Source organism: Schizosaccharomyces osmophilus, chromosome 3, assembly GCF_027921745.1.
Source record: "Schizosaccharomyces osmophilus chromosome 3, complete sequence".
NCBI lineage: Eukaryota > Fungi > Ascomycota > Schizosaccharomycetes > Schizosaccharomycetales > Schizosaccharomycetaceae > Schizosaccharomyces > Schizosaccharomyces osmophilus.
In genome coordinates, this window is record NC_079240.1 from 2,193,114 (window position 1) to 2,218,269 (window position 25,156).

The 25,156-nt window shown below is 38.2% G+C and overlaps 11 protein-coding genes across 11 annotated transcripts; 8 read left to right on the forward strand and 3 right to left on the reverse strand.

Annotated features, from left to right (window-relative positions):
• Window positions 1-11: 11 nt before the first annotated feature.
• arg12 (argininosuccinate synthase Arg12) lies at window positions 12-1,244 on the forward strand (the record flags this gene model as incomplete). The annotated part of the gene is made up of 1 exon (XM_056183804.1): window positions 12-1,244. One exon carries the CDS (start codon window positions 12-14, stop codon window positions 1,242-1,244), a length of 1,233 nt encoding a protein of 410 aa, XP_056039158.1.
• A 380-nt stretch (window positions 1,245-1,624) lies between these two features.
• Window positions 1,625-1,966, reverse strand: apq12 (nuclear membrane organization protein Apq12; the record flags this gene model as incomplete). Its single annotated transcript, XM_056183805.1, has 1 exon — window positions 1,625-1,966. The coding sequence occupies one exon, from the start codon at window positions 1,964-1,966 to the stop codon at window positions 1,625-1,627; it is 342 nt and encodes a 113-aa protein (XP_056039379.1).
• A 2,572-nt stretch (window positions 1,967-4,538) lies between these two features.
• Window positions 4,539-5,822, forward strand: eca39 (branched chain amino acid aminotransferase Eca39; the record flags this gene model as incomplete). Its single annotated transcript, XM_056183806.1, has 1 exon — window positions 4,539-5,822. One exon carries the CDS (start codon window positions 4,539-4,541, stop codon window positions 5,820-5,822), a length of 1,284 nt encoding a protein of 427 aa, XP_056039698.1.
• Window positions 5,823-6,307: 485 nt separating this feature from the next.
• On the forward strand, window positions 6,308-8,991 carry nup107 (nucleoporin Nup107; the record flags this gene model as incomplete). The annotated part of the gene is made up of 7 exons (XM_056183807.1): window positions 6,308-6,373; window positions 6,436-6,483; window positions 6,528-6,561; window positions 6,605-6,731; window positions 6,777-6,869; window positions 6,926-7,034; window positions 7,078-8,991. The coding sequence occupies 7 exons, from the start codon at window positions 6,308-6,310 to the stop codon at window positions 8,989-8,991; spliced, it is 2,391 nt and encodes a 796-aa protein (XP_056039696.1).
• A 537-nt stretch (window positions 8,992-9,528) lies between these two features.
• On the forward strand, window positions 9,529-12,231 carry rhp1602 (DNA translocase Rhp16b; the record flags this gene model as incomplete). The annotated part of the gene is made up of 3 exons (XM_056183808.1): window positions 9,529-10,389; window positions 10,430-10,483; window positions 10,522-12,231. 3 exons carry the CDS (start codon window positions 9,529-9,531, stop codon window positions 12,229-12,231), a joined length of 2,625 nt encoding a protein of 874 aa, XP_056039008.1.
• A 228-nt stretch (window positions 12,232-12,459) lies between these two features.
• On the reverse strand, window positions 12,460-13,501 carry pex11 (peroxisomal biogenesis factor 11; the record flags this gene model as incomplete). Its single annotated transcript, XM_056183809.1, has 4 exons — window positions 12,460-12,616; window positions 12,660-13,144; window positions 13,375-13,404; window positions 13,457-13,501. The coding sequence occupies 4 exons, from the start codon at window positions 13,499-13,501 to the stop codon at window positions 12,460-12,462; spliced, it is 717 nt and encodes a 238-aa protein (XP_056039670.1).
• A 425-nt stretch (window positions 13,502-13,926) lies between these two features.
• alt1 (alanine aminotransferase Alt1) lies at window positions 13,927-15,399 on the reverse strand (the record flags this gene model as incomplete). Its single annotated transcript, XM_056183810.1, has 1 exon — window positions 13,927-15,399. One exon carries the CDS (start codon window positions 15,397-15,399, stop codon window positions 13,927-13,929), a length of 1,473 nt encoding a protein of 490 aa, XP_056039694.1.
• A 1,029-nt stretch (window positions 15,400-16,428) lies between these two features.
• rpn7 (19S proteasome regulatory subunit Rpn7) lies at window positions 16,429-17,622 on the forward strand (the record flags this gene model as incomplete). Its single annotated transcript, XM_056183811.1, has 1 exon — window positions 16,429-17,622. One exon carries the CDS (start codon window positions 16,429-16,431, stop codon window positions 17,620-17,622), a length of 1,194 nt encoding a protein of 397 aa, XP_056038947.1.
• A 426-nt stretch (window positions 17,623-18,048) lies between these two features.
• Window positions 18,049-19,110, forward strand: mcp6 (horsetail movement protein Hrs1/Mcp6; the record flags this gene model as incomplete). The annotated part of the gene is made up of 1 exon (XM_056183812.1): window positions 18,049-19,110. The coding sequence occupies one exon, from the start codon at window positions 18,049-18,051 to the stop codon at window positions 19,108-19,110; it is 1,062 nt and encodes a 353-aa protein (XP_056039667.1).
• Window positions 19,111-19,360: 250 nt separating this feature from the next.
• On the forward strand, window positions 19,361-22,092 carry brc1 (BRCT domain protein Brc1; the record flags this gene model as incomplete). The annotated part of the gene is made up of 3 exons (XM_056183813.1): window positions 19,361-19,441; window positions 19,487-19,624; window positions 19,675-22,092. 3 exons carry the CDS (start codon window positions 19,361-19,363, stop codon window positions 22,090-22,092), a joined length of 2,637 nt encoding a protein of 878 aa, XP_056039703.1.
• Window positions 22,093-22,573: 481 nt separating this feature from the next.
• On the forward strand, window positions 22,574-24,677 carry dsh1 (RNAi protein, Dsh1; the record flags this gene model as incomplete). The annotated part of the gene is made up of 6 exons (XM_056183814.1): window positions 22,574-22,655; window positions 22,704-22,831; window positions 22,891-23,133; window positions 23,189-23,314; window positions 23,357-23,622; window positions 23,666-24,677. 6 exons carry the CDS (start codon window positions 22,574-22,576, stop codon window positions 24,675-24,677), a joined length of 1,857 nt encoding a protein of 618 aa, XP_056039697.1.
• Between the last annotated feature and the right edge of the window lie 479 nt (window positions 24,678-25,156).

The following is a 25,156-nucleotide window of genomic DNA, read 5'->3' on the forward strand; positions in this document are numbered from 1 at the left end:
AGACCAAAAAAATGCCTGAAGACGTTAAACGTTGTGTTCTTGCCTATTCCGGTGGTTTAGACACCTCTTGTATCCTTGCCTGGCTTATTGAACAAGGATGGGAGGTGATTTGCTATATGGCTAACGTTGGCCAAGAAGAAGACTGGGAAACTGCCCGTCAAAAGGCAATGGGTGTGGGTGCCAAGAAGGTTTACATCGAAGACTTGCGCGACGAATTTATCCATGACACCGTCCTTCCCGCTGCCAAGTGTAACGCGATTTACGAAAACGTTTACCTTTTGGGTACTTCCCTTGCACGTCCCATCATTGCTCGTCGTCAAATCCAGATTGCTGAGAAGGAAAACTGCATTGCTGTTTCTCACGGTTGCACTGGTAAGGGCAACGATCAAGTTCGTTTCGAGCTTGCTTACTATGCCTTGAAGCCTGATATCCAAGTTATCGCTCCCTGGCGTCTTCCTGTTTTCTTCGATCGGTTTGCTGGACGTACTGATTTGTTGAACTATGCCGCTGAAAAGGGCATCCCTGTTACTCAATCTATCAAGAAACCCTGGTCAATGGATGAAAACATTGTTCATTGCTCTTATGAAGCTGGTATTCTCGAAGATCCCAGTCTCGCTCCTCCCACTGACATGTGGACCCTTACCGTCGATCCTAAGGATGCTCCTGATGAAGAAGAGGAAATCGCCGTTCATTTTGAAAAGGGTAACCCCTGCAAGTTAGAGTGTAAAGATGGTGAGTTTACCGATGTTGTCAAGATCTTTAACCAATTGAATACTATTGCTCGTCGCAATGGTGTTGGTCGTATCGACATTGTCGAAAACCGTTTCTCCGGATTGAAGAGCCGTGGCTGTTACGAGACCCCTGGCTTAACCATTCTTCGTTCCGCTCACATGGATTTGGAGGGTTTGACCATGGAACGTGAAGTTCGTGCCTTGCGTGACCAATTCGTTACTTTCAACCTTTCTAAGATCCTCTACAACGGCCAATACTTCTCTCCCTGCACTCGTATGCTTTTGGCTGCTAATGATGTTTCTCAGGAAGTTGTTAATGGTGTCGTTAAGATTGCTGTTTATAAGGGCAATGTCAGTGTCCGTGGACGCAAGTCTGATACCGCTCGTCTCTACGATGAGAAGCTTACTTCAATGGATGAACTTGGTGGTTTCGACCCTACTTGGACTTCTGGTTTCATTCAAATTGAATCCATTCGCTTGCGCAACTCCGATGAAGGCAAGTACTGGCTTTAAACGTTTCTATATAGGATTATTCAGTCGGGTATCAATATAAATAATTTTTTTTTATCAAGATATTCATGCAATTTTGTAAATGATTTGTATCAGTATAAGGCAAACAAACATGAAACCGATTATAATATATATGTATCAAATGAAAGGTATGTTTCATGTTTATAAGGACACTGTTCGGCCTATGCACTCTTCACTCGAGATAGAAAGAGTGGAATGTTTTTTTATTGTGAATCCAAGGACGAGGCTGTACGACAGTGAACAGAATCTAAACAGCGTTGTTACATTGAAAGCATTTTCGAGGATGGGACGACTATCACGATGTCCATGAAATGCCTGTAAGACTGATCGTAACAGCGAGTCTCGTTGTAAGTGATAAAGAATCATTGACCCTTTAGGAACCAGTAGACACCAGCACAGACCATTAGCAAAAAAAAAGAGATAGTAGCTAATGTTCTGAAGAGTGCTAATGCAATGCGAGTGGCTCTGTTGATTATGATCAAGGACATATATAAAATGACAATGAGTGTTAAGATATTAATTAGAGAAGGAAGGGAGAAAGGCTGATTTCTTTTGTATAAAGATTTAAAAAAAGAAGATTCATATTGTTGAATATTCTTACCAACCTCCTCTACTTTTTGTAAGATTTGGTCTGGCTCACTGGTCAAACCATAATCGATCATGTACTTGGCAATTAGACCCCAGAAAGCCTGTGATAAAGCCATTTTTGGTGTAAATTGAAGGGAAAAAGGACTCTGGAAGAAAATTTCAGGATAATGAAGCAGTTACTGAGTCTTCAGTAGAGGTATGATCAAGCACTAGTGAAATGAAAACAAACAATACTAATAGGGTTTATAATCAAGAAGGAATGAACATTTTCATTAATTAAAGGGTTGTTTTTATGAAGAACATGCTTCGATATAGAGATTACCAAACTATGGAATATATACCCTTTTTAAAGAATTTAGGGACGAATATTGAATTAATAGAAAAACAGTTTTTATAGTTCGGTTGTATTCACTCAAGGAGACAACTGTTGTGCCGTTAATTTCAATTCAAGCTTTAGCTAAGAGGATTTCACTACGGGAAAGCTGTGTTATGTGCGTTTTTATTTAAAATCTTTTAAAAGATTTCGATAATTCCTCCTGGAGTCCGAAGATACAGGACTTTCTTTTCATGTACAGGCTTCTTTGTCTAAGGTTTGTCGCACTTATTTACAACTTTTGTGTACCCAACACCCATAATGCTTTCTCCAATTGACGTCCAGATTCACTCATGAAGAGCAAACCAAGCCATCCGGTGCCAAAGCGTAGAATACTGAAAATCGAAACTTTGGACGATCACATATGAGATTTAAGGGGATGAGTATAATTATGATTATTTTTCCTCTTTTTATTTCAATATTGCCTATGGGAAAGGAACAGATTCTTGTGAAGTGAAAAGTACGATGCTTAAAGATTACTTTCCCGGTGCCTAGGGAAACAAATCGTATATGTTGGCACCATAGGAGTCTCTTTAAAGTACATTCGCAATTTTGGATGTGTTGATTTTCTTTTCACTATCAAGTCGCCTTCTCGCGAAACAAGTTTGCAAGAAAGGTTTCTTTCATAAAGGCTCAGAAATGATTCAAATATAATCGTTAAGCTGTAGCTTCACAAACTCAAAAAGATTATCGATTTGGCTTTCAAATGTTCAGTACAGGAATTAACGGATGGATTCGAAAGAAGACGACACGATGGACTCTTCGTTTTGGCTCGTCTATACGGAATGAAAAGAAAGGCTCACCTACTCATATATTTCACAGAGACTGTGAATTGCTTTCAAAACAGGTTAGTATCTGGACGAAAATAAACTAGCGAACGATACCTTTCTGCTCATAAATATTTATGACTTGACTCTGTTTCGAAACATATCATCTTTATCTAGGGAAGGCCGATAGCACCATATAAAAGAAAGTAGTTCTGCTTAAAAAGAGGAAGAGAATCTATTTCAAACGTTAAAAATCTTACATCTGTCACTGCTAGTTGTTGATGAAAGTTAACCCATAAAGGCGTTCAGCATGGCTGCATCTTACAATGGCTCACTTTCGTGAAAGTTTTTGCCTTTGCCTTTCGGTGTTATACTTTTCATAACAGTATCCTCCGGTTTTCTATTATCTTGAAACATATCGGGTTCGATGAACTTAGCGCTTACCGTGAAACCTATTCGTTTGATCATGCAGTTATGGCTGAGACCAACGCGTTTGCAATTCCTATTTTTGATTCTATTCATGACGGATTTCACGAAATTCCTCGAATCATTTCTATCCTTCATTTCCTTCAGAATAAAGGAATGATTACTTTGGAAGCGACGCATCCGCTCAATTCACCATGGCAGATAGAGAGGAATAATCTCCTATGTTCATGTTGAAATGTGAAAAGAAATGGGTTCCACACTGAAAAAAACGATGCTTTACCGATTCTTCCGTTGGTACTGTTTAAGCGATTGGGTTTCAAAAAGACATGAAGAAGTGCAACTAGCAATACATAGCAAAAACGAAAGCTGTTTAGAAACGCTCCAGTCTTTTTTCAAACAACATACTATCAAGAAATTGTTTGACGGTAAAGGATTCGACAACAAATATTGACTTTGTTTTCATACTTGATCATGCTAATTTCTTTTGAAAATAAGAAATCGATGGTGATCGTGTAAAGCTTGGAATCTCTCTTTCGTTTCTCTATCCATCCAAAACATCATTTGAATCCAATGAGTATGTTTTATTGGACCTACTAACTAACGGCTGAATTTTCGTACGATACACTTCTTAGCAATACGTATTTAGAAAGTTCTTTTTCTTTTCCAACGTGGCTCTGTCATTGCCAAAGCCGCGAATTCAACATTCTGAATAGAAACCATTCCAGCCTTATATCCCATGCGAGACTTCCCTAACCACGGTTTCTTACTCTCAAACAAGCATAGTCATATTGTTCATGTCCTCCATTTAAATCTTCAAACCATGTTTATTTACTAAAGTAGTGAGTATCTGGTGTTCCTTGGTGCATCTATATAAGACAACCTAGGAAAATTCTCATTAAAAATCGTATGTACTAAGATACTAGCACTGACTTTTCACCATCTACATCTAACATCTAAGCTTACGACAAAGGATTAAGCAAACTTAGGTGGTGCAAGTTCATCGGTCTACCATCTTCAACTGAACTCAACAACGACAAGCTAGATATAAATTATCATTGTAGTTTTCGTTGCCTACTAGCCAAAACAATACCCATTAATATTTTTTTTTTTTCAATACATAAAATGAACGCTTCTTCTCTTGCCAATCGGAGTTTAAAGTGCGCAGGAAGTGTCCGGATGATTTTACCTAGAAATTTTCGCTCGCACTTACCAGGCACTGCACAATTGTCGAAACTGACCAGCGTTTCTCGCATTCGTGAAATGAGCTCTTCTTCTGCTACTTATTCAGCTCCTAAACCTTTGGATGCTTCCAATGTCATCTTCAAGAAGGCTGACCAACTCAAGCCTGTGCCCGACTGGAACACCTTGAAGTTTGGCAAGGAATTCACCGACCACATGATGATTATGAAGTGGAACAAGCAAACCGGTTGGGGTACACCAGAAATTGTTCCTATGCAAAATCTTAGCTTCCATCCCGCCACCACTGTCTTCCATTACGGTTTCGAATGTTTTGAGGGATTGAAGGCTTACAAGGATGAGAAGGGTGTTCCCCGACTTTTCCGCCCCAACAAGAATGCTGAGCGCATGTTGTCCACAGGCACTAGAATCTCCCTTCCCGATTTCGATCCCAAGGAATGGAGCGAAGCTATCCGCAAGTTCGTTGCTACCGAGAGTCGCTGGGTACCCGATAAGCGTGGCTTCTCCCTTTACCTTCGTCCCACCTTTATTGGTACCGATGCTGCCCTTGGTGTTCACCATTGTGAAAATGCTATGATTTATGTCATTGCTTCTCCCGTCGGTCCCTACTACAGCTCCGGATTCAAGGCCATCCGTCTTTGTTGCTCCGAAGGAGCTGTTCGTGCTTGGCCCGGTGGTACTGGACAGTACAAGCTTGGTGGTAACTATGCTCCTAGCGTTTTGCCCGCTGCTGAAGCTGCCGAGAAGGGTTTCGCCCAAATTCTCTGGTTGTACGGTGAGGAGGACTATGTCACCGAAGTCGGTACTATGAACTGCTTCACTGTCTGGATCAACAAGAATGGTGAAAAGGAAATTATCACCGCTCCTCTCGACGGTATGATTTTGCCTGGTGTCACTCGTGATTCCATTCTCGATATCGCTCGTGAGCGCCTTGTTCCCCAGGGCTGGAAGGTTACTGAAGGCAAGTATTCCATGAAGGAGGTTGCTGAAGCTTCCAAGGAAGGTCGTCTTTTGGAAGTCTTCGGTGCTGGTACCGCCGCTTTGGTTTCTCCCGTCAAGGCTATCAATTACAAGGGTGCCGAAATCAACGTCCCTTTGCCTGAAGGCCAAGAAGCCGGCCCCATCACCTCCCAAATTAGCAACTGGATCCTCGATATCCAATATGGTAAGGATCCTAACCACCCATGGAGTGTTCCTGTCACGAACTAAGAACCTCTGTAATCCATCCATCGTTTAAGTAACCTGTATAAGATTGCTGGATTTTTTGCCAATGGAGACGTGAATAGGAGTCGGTCCTAACATAGTCTCAATTGTCTCTTGTTTTATAGTTTTAGAAAACCCGAATAAATTATTGGTATTGGTATGCATGCAGTAGCATAATCAAGTTTATGGAAGTATGTATCGTTTCAGCTCAAGTTCATAAGTATGTGTTAAGTTTACTTCTAATTCCTTCATACTTCACGTTTAAATTCAGTTCATTTGCTGTGTATAATAACGCTGAAATGATAATAGTCTAGTCCCAAATTTGGAAAACGCAGGGATAATGGAATTAGGAAAAGAAATGTTCATGTTTCTATTTCTCTTACTTTATTCAATATTTTCAAGGATCTTCGAAATTGGATTCCATAAGTAACCTATACTAGTCATCATGTTCTTTCTACCATCACATTAGAAGAGTTTCACTCACATTGAACATGTCTCAACATGTATCGAACGATGTTTCTACGTTTTCTATCAGTCGTGGAAACAATGATTTAAGCGTATGAGATTGAAAACACCTATTTTGTTTTGGAAAGTAAACGTTGAGTACTAACTTGAGTAGCAATCCAGTTTTCAAGAACTAATGCAAATGGACAAAGATGATCCAGAGGTTTGTAGAGTTCTGATATTGTTTCTTTTCTAATCTGTATATAGTTGAACGACGATGTTGTGTTTTTGGGACCAAACGGTATGGATACTTTGAGTAGCTTTCCAAAAACTAACCACTGAAGAGGCACCTGTTATTTTTGAACTTGGAGATGAATATGAGTCGTTTGCAAATACATTTTTGGCGAATAAAGACGATCTATTCTCCAGCGAGGGATTACTGACAAGCTTTTGTAAGCTTTGCGAAGAAAAGTATGTCCAATTTTCATACGCTATGCGGTCTAACGTTTTCTTTAGGTATTTAAAAGCGTGTAAAGAAGAAGACGAAGAATTAATGGATCATTGGGGTTTGGAATTACGCACTTGGGATTTGATACAGAGAATCTATTTGTACGTTTTTTCATCATTTTAGTACCGTTCTTTATTTTATTAACTTATTAAATAAGGTTTCGAAGTTCAGCACAAGACGAGTCTATTTCTTCACATATGTTTTCTTCCATAGCTGTTTTGGAAGAAGAATTCTACTCCAAACATCCTGCTGCATTTGAAAATCATGTAAGTAAAATAATATTGAGAGAAATTATCTAACACCAAGCAGTTGGTATTCAATTGGTTACGCGATAGTCCTGTTCAAGAGCCTGACATCGAAATCCGAGGTAACCGTTGGTTTTATACTCGTGAAAATATCAAGAAAAATACCCGGAAACACTCCAATTTTATTTTAGATAAGAAAGATGAGTCTAACGTCTCAAATTTGGATCCAGATGCAGACATTCGCGATGAGCGCCGCCTTGACGAAAAAGACGATAACTATGATCGCCAATTTATACGCGCTGCATTCTCGCTTTATCGGGCTGGTGATTTTGAAGGACTTTTGGATTTGTGTAGGAAAAGTGGAAATTATTGGCGTTCCGCTTCTCTGCAAGGTGCGTTTGAATATCGTAACAGCGTAATAGATGAAGCCCTGCACACCGAAACTTTAGGTAATAAAAGAAAAGAACTATGGAGACGTGCATGTTTTGCTTTAACAAAAAACAAGCGCACCGATGCTTATGAGCGTGCTCTGTATGGCGCACTCTGTGGTGATTTAAAATCCGTCTTGAATGTCTGCACATCCTGGGAGGATGCTCTATGGGCATACTACAACAGTATGAATCAGTATAACTTGGACGTATATCTTTCTGATAAAATACCTCAACCAGATACTCACTTGCCCCCTATTGATAGCGGAATCGGGTTGAGTCCAGAAACTATATTTGAAGCTTTGGATCAATATCCTTTAGAAGAAATCCGGAACTCAGCTGCTCATCCACTGAGAAGATTACAAGCTTATACTATTTTGAATCAAGTTGATAGACTATTTACACTAGCTCACGAACAGCTAGAGGCTGTACGAGCTGGAAATACCGAAGGCATTTTGGAACTTACTAGTCCCTCAAGCCTTCGAATTATGGTTCACCAGCTTCTTTTTATGCAGATTGCTGGCATACATGTTGATGCTTATATTTCGGATTCTATAATCCAATCGTATATTGAGCTGCTAGCCAGTGCAAAGAAGAATTCCTTGGTTCCCCTGTACATTCCCTTCCTTTCCGATCACGTTCAGTATGAAGCATACGCTCGCTTTTTGAGCTTTATAGAAGATGCAAATTCACGACTTGAGCAGCTCAAGCTCGCGAAAAAGTTTCAGTTGGATATTGATAGGGCAGCTTTGATGAGTGTCTCACTTGCTTTTGATGAATTTGCCCGTGATGCTGAACCGTTACTTGAAATTAATTTAAAAACACTAGACGACCCGGTACCCTTGGTTTATACGAAGTTTATATCCACTCTAGAATGGTTAATAATAACTTGCCAATCTGACGATTTGTTAGTGTACGCAAATTATGCCTTCCGGTTTTTCTTATCTAAGGGAGAACTAAATTCTGCATATTTATTGTACACCCGTCTTCCAGCCGAAACACTTGATGTTTTAACCCCAGGTGAAATACCTGCCGATAAAAGTTCAAAAGTTCAAACAGCGTATGAGTTCATGAGTTATCGTGCCTTGTGTCGAGCTTTTCAAGTGCATGAAGAATGGAATAAATTAATGTATGAACCAATTTTGAATGATACCTCTACAACAAAAGCCAGTGTTGCTTACAAGGAATGGAAAAAGTCTCTTACACTTACATCACACAGATGTATAAAGCTGTTTAATGAGCTTCTTCGAGCGAATGTCCTTCATCCATCAACTATGGAGTTAAATGAAGATGAAGAAAAAGAGCTCTGTAGTAAATTGTACCGCATTCGAAATATATATATCCCCGAAATTATTTTGAATCTTCACAATGTTTACTTTCATAACGAAGATTATAATGGCTGCTTTACTCTTGCGAATGAGGTAGCAGGAGAGGATCTTAAGCTCTATCACTGTCTTCTTGAAAGCGGAAGAATTGAAGAGTATGCAGCTGGCTTGGCTATTGTGGGAGAGTACAGTCTTTCTTCTCCTGAAGGAATCTTTAGCATTTAAATTTACACAAATGAAATTAAAAATAAATCCCTCCTTTTGTTCCAAACTCTTTCCCGTAAAAGTTTCTTGCGGAATTCGTTGGTTCATTTAAGCATCCTACGGAAGCATAATCATTTCAAAGCTCGACTGACTTTTATCTTTCTTTCTTACTTTCCTTTTATATATAATACTTTACTCCTTCTCAATCCTTATCGGTTGCTTTTACTATGTAGGAAGAATAGGTACTCAAAAGTCCAGGGTCTTCTTCAGACAATAAAAATTTCGGTTGTACGTAGAAGGATTAAAAGAAACTTGTTACATTCTTGTCTTGGCGTCAGCCTTGTAAATTACCTTGAATTGGAATTCTTGTAGAAAAACATGAATTCTTACTCATAAAAGAGCTTACAGTAGTAAAGTTGCTTTTTTATTTAATACAGAAACTATTGAAAGTATACGGACGTTCAGAAAGAAGTACGTTGATACTGTAATGAATTTCGTTTTCTCCCAAATCATCACTTGGAACACAAAACAAACATTGACATAATATTGAACTAAATAATGCCAAATATGGCAGACAATGGTCATAAACAAAGGGATTATATAAAACAAGCTACTGCTAATGAAAAGCGCTCTACCAAGCCTCACAGAGAAACGACAAGTCAGCATTCGAGTGGACTAGACAATCTTGAAGACCTCGCAAAAAATCTGCCGAATTTGACACCAAAGCCCGCAAGTCCTTCAAAAACCAAACATTCTTCGAACACACGCGCCTTGCAAAGCTTAGGGAAACAGGAAATAGATGTAGATTCAACAAAGGATGAATTACCTACTATATCACCAGAGAAGATAGATGCCATTTTCTCTCCAAAACCAAAACCGACAAAATGGACAAAGGAAAGTCCTGTAAAAATACCGTTAAAGACGCCTTCTCAACCAAAAATTTCAAAGATTGGCAAAGAGCATTGGGATATAGACCCATTTGCTCCTATTCCAGTAAATTCTTCTGCATGGAAATCTTCTTACAATAAGAACATTAAGAAAGCAAGCAAGCTTCCTTCGGAAAACCCCGCTAGCGATGCTTTTGTCATTCAGACACCAAAGAACGACGCACCAACATGGTTGAATACGCCGGTCCAACCAAGGACGCCTAGTTCTCCAATGTCTACGCCTCCGCGAAGAAACTATGGATCACCGAAAGTTTCTTCACAGGAGTACGTTGATCCTCTAAAGACTCAGGATATTCTGAAAGACCTCTTTGCAGGATCACTCGCCGAAACCGAACCAAATTCTGACCAGGAGAAGGAGCTCTTTATCAAAGGATTAAAGCTATCTTTACTACCTCACCAAATTCAAGGTCTACGCTGGCTGAAGAGACGGGAAAATGGTGACCGTGATGGCGTGCAAAATCCTACGTCAAAAGTAAGTAAGAATGTTTACTAGAGAATGCTAATATTTTTAGAAAAAACAAGCTCTAAAAGAACTTAAATCCTATGGTGGTATTCTTGCTGATGATGTACGAAAAAGTTCGTTTATAACATGCTAATCATAAAGATGGGTCTAGGGAAAACTATACAGACAATTTCACTAATTCTATCTCATCCATATCACGATGAATCTTTAGAGACTACTGATGAAACAGAGAAGTCTATTAAGCCTTGTCGATCTACTTTGGTGGTTGCTCCTTTAAGTTTGATAAAACAGTGGGAAGAAGAGGTTCACAGTAAAAGTAACCTAAAGGCTTTGGTGTATCATGGTGCAAACAGAAAGAGAGATTTAGATCATGTACATGATTATGATGTGGTCATCACTACATACCAGACGCTCGTTTCAGAAAACGCACCCGAGAAGAAAGATGAGGGCTCCAAAAATACGTTGAACTTGCTTTCCTTCTTTTGGTGGAGGGTCATCCTAGACGAAGCCCATACAATTAAGAATAAGGCGTCCAAAACTTCTGTCTCATGTTGCTCTTTAATGAGTAGAAACCGTTGGTGTCTTACTGGTACGCCACTACAAAACAATCTGGATGAGATTTTCTCGTTAATTAAGTTTTTGAGGATACAGCCTCTGAACGACGCAGCCACCTGGAAAGAACAGATTACACGTCCAGTTACCCAAGGGAAAGGACAATTGGCTGTCGAGCGCTTGCGTGCATTTCTTTCCGTCATTATGTTGCGAAGGACAAAAAAAGTACTTCAACAATCATCTGGCAGACTTGAAGACGGTGGGCTGATGAAGCTACCCAAGCGAATAGTTGAGAAAGTCAGTTGCCAGTTCAGCGAACGTGAAAAAGACTTGTATCATTCACTAGAGAAGAAAAGTGAAAATACCATGTCGGAATTTATAAAGACAGGTGAGCTCAACAAAAATTACACAAATGTCCTCTGCTTACTTCTCCGTTTACGACAAGCATGTAATCACCCAAAGCTTATAAGCACGCATTTACGGAATGATGCTGATGCTCTTTCTGTTTCTACAATGAAATTTAATGGTAAGGATCCTCTTCCTGACCAAGCTGTCGATGATGTCGCCGCTATGCTAGAAGGGATTGGTATCGGTCACAAAAGTAAAGTTCGTTGCGAAATATGTTATACGGTACTTCCCCAAAATACGAGTGTTTCGATTTGCAATAATTGCCTGGCGAACATACAAAAGCTTTCTGATAATCCTTCAGAGGTAGCTATGGATCAAGAAGTGTACATGTCATCCAAAGTAAAAAAGATTCTTTGGCTTTTGAAGGGAGATGCAAAATCTGAAGAAGAAGGAAAGCGTGCACCATCCGGAAAGTCCATTATATTCTCTCAATTCACAACCTTCCTTGATATCCTTGAGCCACATCTAGTTGCTTCAAATATCAAATTCGTTCGTTACGATGGAAAAATGACCAACCCTGCTCGTGAGGAATCGTTGCGAAAACTAAGTGATGATAGCGAAGTACGCGTTTTACTGTGTTCTTTGAAGTGTGGAGCACTAGGCTTAAATTTAACCTGTGCTAATCGTGTAATTCTCTCCGATGTATGGTGGAATCCGGCAATTGAAGACCAGGCTATCGATCGGGTGCATAGAATTGGGCAAAAAAGGGATGTGTTTGTTTACAAGCTGGTTATAAATGGTAGCATAGAAGAAAGAATTGTCACATTGCAAGAACAAAAACGATTAATTGCAGAAGGTGCTTTGGGAGACAGCAAATCAAAAGTAAAATCAGGGAAACTATCGATGAGCGACCTTTTGTACCTCTTCCATAAACAAACTGAATTGGACTAACTGAAATTGGCTAAGAATGCTGACTTACGATGAATGACTTCTTAAGTTGACGAAATTGAGGTTCCACTTTTGCTATGACCGTTAATTAGGTATGCTATTCTCATATCTAGAAAAAGAGTAGATTGGTTTACGAAATTAAAGTAGCATTATTCTAAATATCATCTATTGGAAAATTCCAACGTAATCGTCGAAAAGCAATTAGATTAGAAAGTAGAGAAATCCTTCTAATTAATTTAACCAAGTCTTATAGAGACCCATTAAGCTTGTGGTAATACCAGTCATAGCGACAACACCCTCATCCAACTTTACGATATCCAACTCAGCCAGAGGAATTAAAGCATCCAGAGCATTTTGGATGGCGAAGTAGACGACATCGTTTTTTTCCCTAATTAAGTGTTAGTTGAGAGGGAAAGGTGCTTCAAACATACTTCGTTAAAGATTCAACAGATGCTTCATGTTTCGTTTTACCGGAATCGGAAGCTTGAATTGATTTCAAATGTTCAGAAATCTTTTGGTAATTATATACGCCTGCGAAGCAAGAGGAAAGCAAGGCGGCAGCTAAAAATTGCTTACTCAAGGTAGAAACGTATTTGTGGTTGGGACACTTGACTAAATTTGTCTTTTGTAACCAACCGATTAATTCCATTGCAGAATAACCAGTAAAAGCAAGATCTCTAGTCAGTTGAATGGAAGGGAGAGCAGCTTCAGAAGAAGAAACTGGATTTTTTATTTGAAGACTGCCGAAATAAGACTTGGAAAGATAATCAAAAACCTTGCCGATACTGAACAGTTTTCTAGCAAAAGAAATTTGAGATTCTAAAGAGTCCCACTTATTTACGGATTCCAAAGAGCTTCCATTGTAGTACAGGCGCCAAGCCAGAAGCTTTGCAACAAATTGCAAGGTTCTAAAAGACTAGACAACCATGTTAGCAAACGTTTAGTACAGAAAAGAGTGCCAAATTTTTATTGCTGATTGGAATCCTCAGTTATTAGAAGAAATAAGATTTTTATATAAGAAACTGGGTGGGATTAACAAAGGTCGTCTTATCACCCAAAAGTGCAATGCTCTTGGTTTTGTGATGAACAGCTAACTGTAGCAAAAGAAATATGACATTCTCCTTTTTATAATTGAGCAGTATTTACCTTGTCTCTAGCAGACATAGAATTTAACATCTAAAGATTATAGTTAGTACCCTCATAGTAGTTTCAATGTTTTCTTTCATACGCGTAAAACGTGTGCATATTGAGCTGTCTCAAAAATAACTGCCATTCTTTCTAATAAATTATGACTTAAGTAATAGAACTGAGTAAAGTTGTGGGAATTTGATGTTGTATGTAATCCACAAATATAGAGAGCGTTAAAGGAAGATGATATTCATATCACTTATGATACGAAAAAAATCTTGTTAAAAGTAGTTACTTTGGAATTTAAGAAAATGATTTAAATATTTAATATATAAATGAGAAACTTACGAAAGCTATCAATTGTGAAGCTGGGATGTATATTTAATCTGGTAAGAAGACACGATTCAAGCTGAAGGGAAGCATGCATTAAATTGCATGTTTGCTGGTTTCGAATTGATTAAAAAAGATATTAAAAAAAAAAATTACTAAGAAAAATGAGGTAGTAGGGAAACCCGTAAAATGATGAGGAAGTATCGTAAAGGAAAGTAAGAAAGAACCTGGTATGCACCATTAATCTTCGTATTCGTCCATGACTGCATTATGGGCTTCAATTAAGCGCTCAACATACTCAGATCCCTTTGCCAAAAAGGTTATTCGAACGTGGTAATCGTTTTCTTTTTGGCCAAGTCCAGTTCCTGGAACTAAGCATATACCAGTACGTTGCAAAATATATAAACAATATAGCTCGTCAGGCTGAACGTTATTCTCATTTGCTTCTCGAACAAATTTTTCTGGTAAAATAATATTAGGATGCAGATACATGGCACCGTGAGGCTCTTGGCAAGTGACATATTTCATGCGCTTGGTAGCTTCATAGAGAAATTCGCATTGCTTCTCCATGTCCTTGTGAATCTTCTTGATTTCCTGAGAATACAACTCATAACTGGGTTCACCTACTTTCGGAGGTCGTACAAGCAAATCGACAAGGAGTTGACCCGTCACCGGCGCACATATATCGATAGTTGCTAGTTTTAAAATTTGTTCTTTGACAAAGGAAGGAACATTTATGATATCGATGTAGCCCCCTCGTTGCCCACACTCACCGAACTGCCCTTTACTAACAGAGTTTATGCAGACGAGAGAAACCCTGCCCCAATCCGAGTTTGGCTCTCGTGTTTCGAGATCACATAACACTTTACGAAACGAAGTAAACTTCTTCCTAAACACGTTGTTTTGGTAGACTTCGTCGGAGATAATGACGAGGCCCTTTTTTTTTGCAAATCGGAGCACGTCTTCGATACATTCTTCTGAAATGCAGGTCCCTGTAGGGTTTCCAGGATTAATAAATACGCATAGGCGAATGTTCGTTCCCTTCTTGGACTCCTCTTCGTATGCATGCTTGAACTGCTCAATGTCTACATTCCAATCGTCCTTTTCAGACAGGTAGTACGACACACATTTTCCACGAAGAAGATCCATCAGGGCTCCATAAAGAGGGTACTGGGGACTGGGGAGCATGGCTCCTTCAGACGGTCCTGAAATGAGTAAGGTCATGATTAGTTTGGCTCCTTGAGTCGCACCGCTCGTCAAGTAGATGTCGTCTGGGTGGCAAGCATAATTGTCACGCTCTTGAATATATTCTGCTACGTGCTTGCGAACGATCGGGATTCCTTGGGAATCGCTGTAAGCGCCAACACCGCCAGTATCTTTCAACAACAAACCAGCTCTCTCAACGACGTCACTTGGATAAATATTTTTGAACCAAGGTTCATGGGTATGATTTAACAAAGCTGGATACTGGCAAATCGACAAAACCTGACGAAGAAAGGTAATGGGAAGTTGTCCAAACTGATGTGGATTACCAATATTTGCATATATTATATCTTGAAAGGGATAAGCATCACGATTTTCCAGCAAGTCATTTTGGATTTTCTCGGCAAGAACTGTTAAAGGACCACGAACTGCATAATTGACTTTTAAAACTTGCTGATTCAAATTGGAAACGTTAGAGAAAGCGTTAGGAAGGTAATTGTGGGAATGCATCTCTTCATTAATGCTTTGGAAAAGGGCAGAATATTTTGGCTGATAAAGGATTGTTTCTTACCAAAGTGACCAGTTATGAGATCCTTCGATCCGTTCATCCGATAAAGAAGTTTCTGTCATCATTACTTCTAAAAGAGATCCTTTAAGACATTTTTCATTGTTTTCTATGGGAAGCTATAATAAATCTTTAACTAAAATAATTGTTATATTTTAATAATGCCTGCCTTTGGAGTTGTTAGTAATCGTTAAATTCCATTTGAACTTTAGGTATATCGTTTATACCCGTGTATCACAAGAAAAATCGCATTAAAGTAAGTCTTCATCGTACTAAGCAGGTACTAGTAATATGATATTTGGATGACAATGGCTTTCCGTGGTTTTCGATTTTTTTTCAATTATATTGAATGTCAATTTGAATTTCTGTTAGGAGTACTGTAAGAATGAGAAGGGAAGGCTATAGTTAGCTGAGTTGGATTCATCTCTCAGGGTGTACGCGCAATACGGAAGAAAGGAATCTTGGTCAAGGAGGGCGCTTTCGTACACAAAGAGAGAATTAAAAGTTCATCTATATCTCCCTTTAAATGGTTGGAGACTAAAAAAAGAAATCTAACGTTTCTAAGACCTCCCAGGCTACTCCTGTTTCCTCATATCATCAGTTAGCCTACCAGTGGTATCTTAAGCAAGAAAATGAAAAGGGCAAGTCAAAGATAAAGTTAGCTTGATTTTCATGTGCATTTTTCTTATCTTTACGATACAACAGTCGCTTCCCTGTTTGTTTTGAGGCTGTCAGAGTAGGATCGTCACCCACTTATCCTTCAATAGCTTTCAGTGGAACCATACCTCTTTAAATAGTATATATTCAGCAAAATTTCATACAATCGGCCTCTCTAGTTTTAGTTTTTTGTATTTTCACAAAGCTACTCCGATGTAAACAAAAGTAACAAAGTGGTGGTGTTACCTGAATCGGTGTAGAGCGATTCCTGAGGTGGACGAGAGCAAATGTGTCATCTACTACCACCTACAAAGACAATGAGTGAAAAAGCAAGAGTGATATCTGATTTGACGATTTCTCAATCGATATATGAGTTATCAAACAGCTTTTTGGAAAGTAAGCATGAAAAGGCGCTGGAAACGCTGTTTTCAGCGATTCGAGAAAACCATCTAGCACCTCTTTATCAATATGTCTGTGAACATGAGGGTACGATGTCGAAAATTGACCAAGATGAATCTTTTCTCAATCAAATGGTACAAGAAAACAACAAGCGTATCGAAGAATTCGACAAAGCACATGCAGACGCCCAAGAACTGAATGGTGAGCATGAAATTCTAGAAGCTATGAGAGGCAAGGCATATTATTTTGTCGATATCTGTGATAGAGTACGAGGTGTACAACTTTGTGATGAAATTTATGATCGAGCTACTTTGACAGGCATGAAAATTGATGTGTTGTTCCTAAAAATTCGCCTGGCTTATGTCTACGCTGACATGAAGACTGTCAGTCAATTATTAGAAAAGATGAAGCCACTGATTGAAAAGGGAGGTGATTGGGAACGCAAGAATCGCTTAAAGGCTTACCAAGGAATTTACCTGATGTCCATTCGTGACTTTTCTGGTGCTGCTGATTTGTTGCTTGATTGCATGTCTACCTTTTCTTCCACAGAGTTACTTCCTTATTACGACGTTGTTCGCTATGCCGTTATTTCTGGCGCCATTTCTTTAGACCGTGTTCATGTAAAATCAAATATCATAGATTCCCCTGAAGTCCTTGCCGTGCTGCCTCAAAACGAGTCCATGTCTAGCTTAGAGGCATGCATTAATAGCCTCTATCTATGCGATTATGCTGGCTTCTTCCGTACTCTTGCCGATGTCGAGCAAAACCATCTCAAGTGCGATCAGTTTCTTGTCGCTCACTACCGCTACTATGTTCGTGAAATGAGAAGACGTGCTTACTCTCAATTGTTGGAATCTTATAGTGCTCTTAGTATCGAATCTATGGCTGCTGCCTTCGGCGTTTCTGTCGAATACATTGATCGCGATCTAGCTTCCTTTATTCCTGACAATAAAGTGAACTGTGTGATTGACCGTGTACATGGCGTTGTTGAAACGAATCGTCCCGATGAAAAGAACCGCCAATATCAAGAAGTTGTGAAGCAAGGAGATGTTTTACTCAATAAGCTTCAAAAATACCAAGCTACTGTTATGCGCGGTGCTTTTAAAGTCTAAATAATGGGGATTTTTCGTTCTGTTTAAAAATGTCGAGTCGCTTTCATAAACGGTGTTTCCGTTTGTTGATGCTCATGTAATGAAAATTGTTCTGCATATGACTGCCCACAGAAAGGTTTATATAAATAAATCTTTTGTTAACGTTTTTCTTTGTACCGTTTGTAAATGTATTTTGGTCAACTTTGGCCAGTCCATTTAACCTTTTTATAGGCCGACATAAAAAAGCATCCCGTGTAAACCATTTATGATTTTATTTTTAATAAATTAAGTCTTTATGTTAATCATGTATGTTGGCTTTGCTCAGTCTCTATTGAAAGGTGTGAAACGCGTATAATCTGGGTATGCTAGCTGCCTTCAACCTACTACATCAAGAGATTGGGAATATTCCAATTCTCGCGTTTTCATATCAACATTTTCAAATAAAACATGGATTTTGAAGATTTACTGCAAGCTTCAGGTTCTCCAGACACAACGTGCGTACCATCGTCGCCAATTTCGTACATAAAAGACGAGAAACTAGATAAATGTCACGTCGAGAAACTTTCTAGCAATGAAGATGTAGACTTATCTGAAAAAACTATTCGATTTCTTAAACTACAGATGAATGCAAAGGGAATTATCGACGCGTTTGAACGCGATTCTTTACAAAGTTCATTGGAAATTAAGAATTTAAAACTACAATTGGAAGAGGAACGAAGGTTAAACGAACAATTTAGAATGACTACGGTGATTAAACTTCAAAATACAAATGAACAGCTAAAAAGTGAAAACCAGCATATCCTAAACCAAAATGAAGAATTACTGGTCATGAAAAAAGAACATGAAACGAGACATGAATTACTAAAACAAGATATGAAAGCGCTCAAAGAAAATTATAAGGCATCTTTCGTGCGAATCGGGAATTTGGAGCATGAAAATTCTAATCTGAAAACTTCACTGTGTAATCAAAGTAGGGAAGCCAGGCAGAGGTCTAAAGTTGAACCGGAATCTCCCAAAGATTGGAAAGAACAGTTCAAAGAGAAAATTAAAACAAAACGGTCCTTAGGTCATCAGCATTTCCGAGTACGCGATGTCAACACACCAGAAGACTCCCAACGAGAAAGGAAAAGAGAAAGAGAGGGAGAACATGTAGAGTCTCGCAGAATCAACAGTCAAACAGACACATTCTCCCCAAGGGTTATAGAAACACGATCTCGAATCCTCCGACTTCAGGAGTCATTTTCAGATTTGGAAACTCAGCATGACTCTTTCCGGAATATTTGCGATTCCTTAAGAGAAAAGCTAAAAGTAGACTCTAGTAAAACGAAGCAAAGGCTCTTGAAACTGGAAAATCTTCTTCAGAATCGCTCTCCTCCATCTTACACATTTTCTTTAAGTTGCACACATCAGCTTCCGCACGATTCGAGAACAGAACCGTTCACTAAAACAAAACATGAATCTCATAATGAAGTATTCACTCCAATCTCCCTGCCTTTCGACGCCTCATAAGGAAAGTGACTAGACCGACTAGCAGTAGCAAGTTTTTATCTGTCTTCTTTTTTTTTTTACATATATCTATCTATTAATTTACGAGTAACACAATTGAATTATTTATGTTTTAAATTACATTTTCTTTGCATAATCCTTTAATGTCACGTCAGCTTAATTTGTTGTTAAAGGCCTCCATCTTGGAGTAAACAACCTTGAAGTTTTCTAATAATAGGTTTTGGCAGTAGTTCAACCCAAACGTTAGATACGAATGCAAGCTGCAGAAAATGATACTTTAAATGGTTTATTTAAGTCGGTGGTTGCCGTTTTAGATGCAGATGATTTAAATATTGTATGAATGACCTGTTGATGAATTGCTAACTGATTGACTTCAAAGAAAAGATTGTTTCTTCAAAATGGTGGTAATATTTTGAATTATCCCTATAATTGGAAATTGGCTACGCACGTTATAGGAAACGATTTCGATTCTTCAGTTGTCCAAGAAGGCGCTCGAAGGTCGCTTCGACTAGTCAAGGTATGTAGGAGCATACATAAATATTTGATTCTAACGTTTATATCGACCAGACTAACTGGATTGAGGATTGCATCGAGAAAAATGCGTTGTTGGATTATGCGCCTTACAGCAGCAATCCATACCTAATTTTCAAGGGGATTTGTGCTACCACATGTGAAATAGATCCATTCTTGGCTTCTTTTATTGATGATTCATTGGAAGTTTTAGGGGGAAAGTTCACACCGGTATTAATAAAGTCTATAACGCATGTGTTTTCTATTGATGGAGAGGGTCCGAAATGTCGAAAAGTTAAAGAAAAGGAAAATGTTGAAATAAAAGTTATTCATCCAAGGTGGATCTTAGAATGTTTGATTCAAGGGAGATGCATTGACCAGAAGCACTATTTATTTCCCAGTCTCTCTTTTTCACAGAAACCGAAAAATACTCTCAATGACCATTCTTTATTTCGAAACGTATTTCACAAAAAAAAGATTTTCTTTTCCAGCGATTTGAATCTTCCTACGGTAGCCAACCAGGCTATCCGTAAATTTGCTGTTAATTTAGGAGCTGATATAGCTGAGTCGACTCGGGATTGTGATGTTTTTATAGGATTTCAAAGAGAAACAGATGAATTCAGGATCGCTATCGTACAAAATTCTACTATAGCTACGGTCAGTTGGCTACTGAATAGTTTTGTATTAGGATCTTGGAAGGATCCCCTACTGGATGCGCTTCATTTCCCTTTACCTTCGAAGAAATTTCTAAAAGGACAAACGATTGCTTTGACAAATTATACTGGAAAAGCTCGAACGTATTTAGAAAAGTTAATTGTAGCTTCGGGGGCGTCATATACGAAAAATCTAAAACCCACCAATTCAGTGTTGATAGCTGCTTCTTCATATGGGCAAAAATTTGGTGCTGCCAAGGTTTGGAAAATTCCATCGGCCCATCATATGTGGCTATTTTCGTCATTCAAAAGTCTTTCATCTGAACCGTATTCTGATTTTCCTGTTCCTCTCGATGAATCATATATGGATTTTTTGCTTCCATGTAAATTAGAATCAAAGATTGATTCGGAAGTGAAGGTTGCTGAAGGATCTTCCCATAATGATGATCAAATTTTGGTAAACCAAGATATAGAGAAAAATATGGATTATGAGCCGCCAGAAGCAATCGAAGACAGAATGAATAAGGAGAAAGAGGGCGATAAGCAGGGAAATCATAACAATGAAACTCATGAAGATTCTAGTCTATCGCCAGGAAGTCCATTAATGTCCAAAGACGTTCAACTAGATGACGACTTACCGAGTATAAATGGTCCCGTTATGGCAAAATCATTCTCTAACAACAATATTGCATCAACCGAAAATATTCAAATGAATAATGAAGAGGACCATCCGAGGTTAATTTTAGACAATATTACACAGAATATGAATCTGGAGCATAAAAAAGCGGATACCCAAATGTCAGATGAAACGACGAATCTAAGTACCCAAAATCAGCATGAATCCACATCTACACCTTTATTAACTCCTTCAGTTATTATTCCTTCGTTAAAAGGCGTTTCTAATTTAGCGGAAGATCCCCAAGCACTTTCAAGACATAACTCTCCATCATATTCGGTAATCCCTGATTCAACTCAAGCAGAAAATATTGCCAGTAGTGCTCCCTCAACACAAGAACGTTCAAGAAGTAAGAGGAAATCGGCTTCTATGGCACTTTCCATGTTGCAGAATGTTGTAATGCCAGATGTGGTGGCATTCGAACGGGAAAAAAGATTAAAAAAACACGTTGACATGACCGTTCCAGAAAAGCCAGGATCTCAAACCATGACCAATACCAATTTACATGAACGACGATATGTTATTATAACTGGTTATGAAACGAAGCCTAGTTCTGATTATCTAAAGAAGAGTAATATAAATATTACATCGAATCCAAGCAAATGCACTCATTTAGTTGCTCCTAGGATTTTGCGTACGGCAAAGTTTTTATGTGCTATACCGAATGGGCCTCAAGTGGTAACCATGGAATGGCTTCAAGATAGCATCAAGCAACGACATCCTTCTGCAGAAGACAAATATCTTTTAAAAGACGAGGAAAAAGAAAAAGAGATTGGCTGCTCCATTCAGGATTCTTTGAAGCGAGCTAGGGAAAAAGGGCCAACTCTTTTAGAAAATTATGTGATATATTTGACATCCAAAACAGTCGCTCCAGGAAATGTTTCTGCTGTTACAAGTATAGTGAAATCAAACGGAGGAGCCTGTTCTACTATTAGTAACTTCAACAAGCGCTTAACAAAGCACTTGGAAAACGGAAATATAATCGTCATTACTTGTCAAGAAGATAGACATATATGGGAAAACTTTTTATCCTCCATCGAAACTTACCAAAATACATTCCTTCAAAATTACGATTGGCTTATGAAAACGATATTGAGACAGGAGTTGGATGCTTCAGAAAAAGTCGCCAGTGAATTTTCTCAATAAAAATCCAAAAGCATTTTATAGACTAAACTGGTTAATGAAAAGTTTCTTTTTCTTCAATGTTGTGAGTAGCTCTCTTATATAAGTGCCTGCTTTACAGTCGTGCTTTAGAATAAATCCTTTTTTTGAGTATGGCCCACGTAACCTGAGTATACCTTCAAAATAAGTCAATGATTTCTGGTTATCACAGGTGTACTTTTTTTATTTTTTTTTTACTTACAACTATATATACTGCAACTTTTTGGAACCCTAAATTCTTATTTACGAAATACTGGATATGCTTGACAGCATGATCTACAATACTTCTTACACACTACAAATTCACTTCAGGTACCTGCTTTCTCATTTAGTAAATCAAAGAATAATAAACAATGAATAAGATTGATTTATTATTTAAGACTTGAAGGAAATATAATTAATTGACTGAAGAAAAGGGACAACCTTGTGTTATATTGAATGGTCAATTGAATAACAGTCAAGCACTATGGCTAATTATAAAGCTTCTAGAGATGTTTCAGAAGAATCTAGGAATTCAGAGATGAAAAGTGACGCCGGTAATTTTCGTCGTATGTCCTTTATTAAGAGAATGATGGTAACTAAATCAGAGTATGTAGAGGAATGCATATTGTCTTCGTTTGAGGACATATCAGATTTATTGCGTTTTTTTCAAAAATTTAGCTTTGAAATCAGGAAAATAGAACGGCGCACTCTGTCCAAATTTGAACATGATCAAGCGTCTGGTGTATGTGCGATTTTGATTCTTCAAAGCCAGATCTGTTTGAAGCTAACTACATTTTAAAGAGATTGTTCTTAAATAATGAAGATAAATTGAGAGCTCGTGTTGCTTTAGACTTTTTACAATCGTTGATGGACGTCAAAAGACAGAGCCATGTTGGCAAGAGAGCTTCGAAAAGTTCTACAGAACACAAGAAAAAGGTCTATAATTATCAGGAAAAGCTGGAATCAAACAAAGAAAAACGGGAGAAAGCTCTCTTGGAAAGATATTTACAAGAGTTGGATCCTGCATTGGCTTTTCCATACGAGGTATAATATTTGCTTTTGGTCTATGACTTTTAAACTAATTTTACTTTTCAATTAGGGATCTCTTGTGATTTCATCTGATGAACTTGATGTTTACGAAAATTTTGGAGGAGAACCATTGGTACTTCTAAACCCAATTCGTATCAAATTTCATTGCCATATTGATTATTCTCCAAAATTATCTGTAAGTACAATTCCTTTAATTCCATTTGCTTACCTATTTTAGCTTATACATATTCGTTGTCAAAACTCTTTAGAACTCAAAGAGGCATTGCACCATGTGAAGCTGTTTTATTTTGAACAGGCCTCGTACCATCGTTTGGAAAGGTCATGTCTCAGTTTGCATATCCTCAATTTGGATAGTCGCTCGAATTTTAATATATTTTATGATCGGGAATTCGTTCTTTCGATGAAGTTTCTTCCTAAGCGTATCCACTTACGAGCAATTCCTTCTACTTCTTCTTCTGTTGCAAATGAGGAAACGTTGGAAAAGTATGAAGTTCCTAAAGACTGAATGCTGACTTTAATTTTCTAGGATTCGTAATGGTAATGTTCAAGCCATGAAAAATTACATTTTAGCCTCTTTTTATAATGTTTATTTGTTTATCGGTGTTGTTTTCATGCGAGTCAAAGTTGGTGTTCCATTGTTTGAGAGGCTTAAAATTGGTGAAAATGAAACTAACACTAATTCGATACAAGACGCGTCTAGAATCTTGCTGGAGAAACAAACTAAGTCCTCCTTTCTTAGGTATTTAGCTCCTAATTATGTATCCGAGAGGATTCTTTCATCCATGGAGTCAATCAAAGATGAAAGCGGAAAGCAAGTATTTGAAGCATTCGGAACAAATCCTCTTAATGTCGTTCATTTTACATTAAATGACATTCATAATACTAAAAAGAACCTAACTGCAATTTGGGATAAACCAGTTGGACGACCTAACAGATGGTACATTGATAGCAACACGAAGGATACCCTGAGTATCACACACTGTAATTTGAACACCCTTTCTTGGAATCTTTATATAAAATATGGGAAACATACACATGATTCTCAGGCATACAGCGATTTTGCGTCTTCAATAATTATGGATAATAAAAATCGGATTTACTTCTTAAACACTTCTGAGGTTTTTGTCGAAACTGTGATTGTGAAGTTAAAACACAAGTTCTATCACGTACCCTCTGGTTATCATCTTCATTTGACTCGCTTTGAGGCCCATGCAATGGGTCAAAATACATTTATAGATTCCGATACGCAACCCGGAATTCAAGTATATCGAGTTGGTCAAGACACTTCCGTGCTTCGCTATGGCCTGTCATTCTGGGATCCCAATTGGGATCGTATTTTTGCAGAGAATCAGCACAGATTATCTGGAAGCTCTCCTACCTATAAGCCATCCCTTCAAACAATCTTTCCAGAAGGGATTGAGGCGTTCATCTCTCATTCTCAATCTATTGTTTTACAAGTAGCCTCTCTCGCAAATCAATTCAACGGCAATCAGAACATTTTTGAGGCGGATAATTCCATTAGCGACTCTATGGTGTAGCTTCCACTTATGCCTTCGGACATTTCGTTAGCGTTTACGGTACCAAGTTTACAATTTTTTTCACGACTTAAGAAAATAATCATTATTATTACTATATTCTTGAACAATACGATAAGAGAAAACTCTTCTAGTAGTTTAGAGGAAAAATATAAACTCCATCCTTATAGCTCAACCGTATAATTTAAATAAGCTGTGAAACTAAAAAAGTACCTAATGCCGTCCAGAAATCATTAAATCTTCAAATAAGAATTCGAATTGTATCGAGAAAGGAATACCGGTGAGAGCGATGAACCAATATTTGAAGTATTATCAAACCATAAAAGCTCCGAAAGCAAAAGAAATAAATTATTATAACCTAGATAATACGCTTTTGCTGCCGTAACTAGGGAGTCCTTTAAAGATAGGTGGGTAGAATTAAACAAAACGAAACATTACGGGCGGTAGTCGTGCAAACGCAAGATAATTATGATTAAAACAAA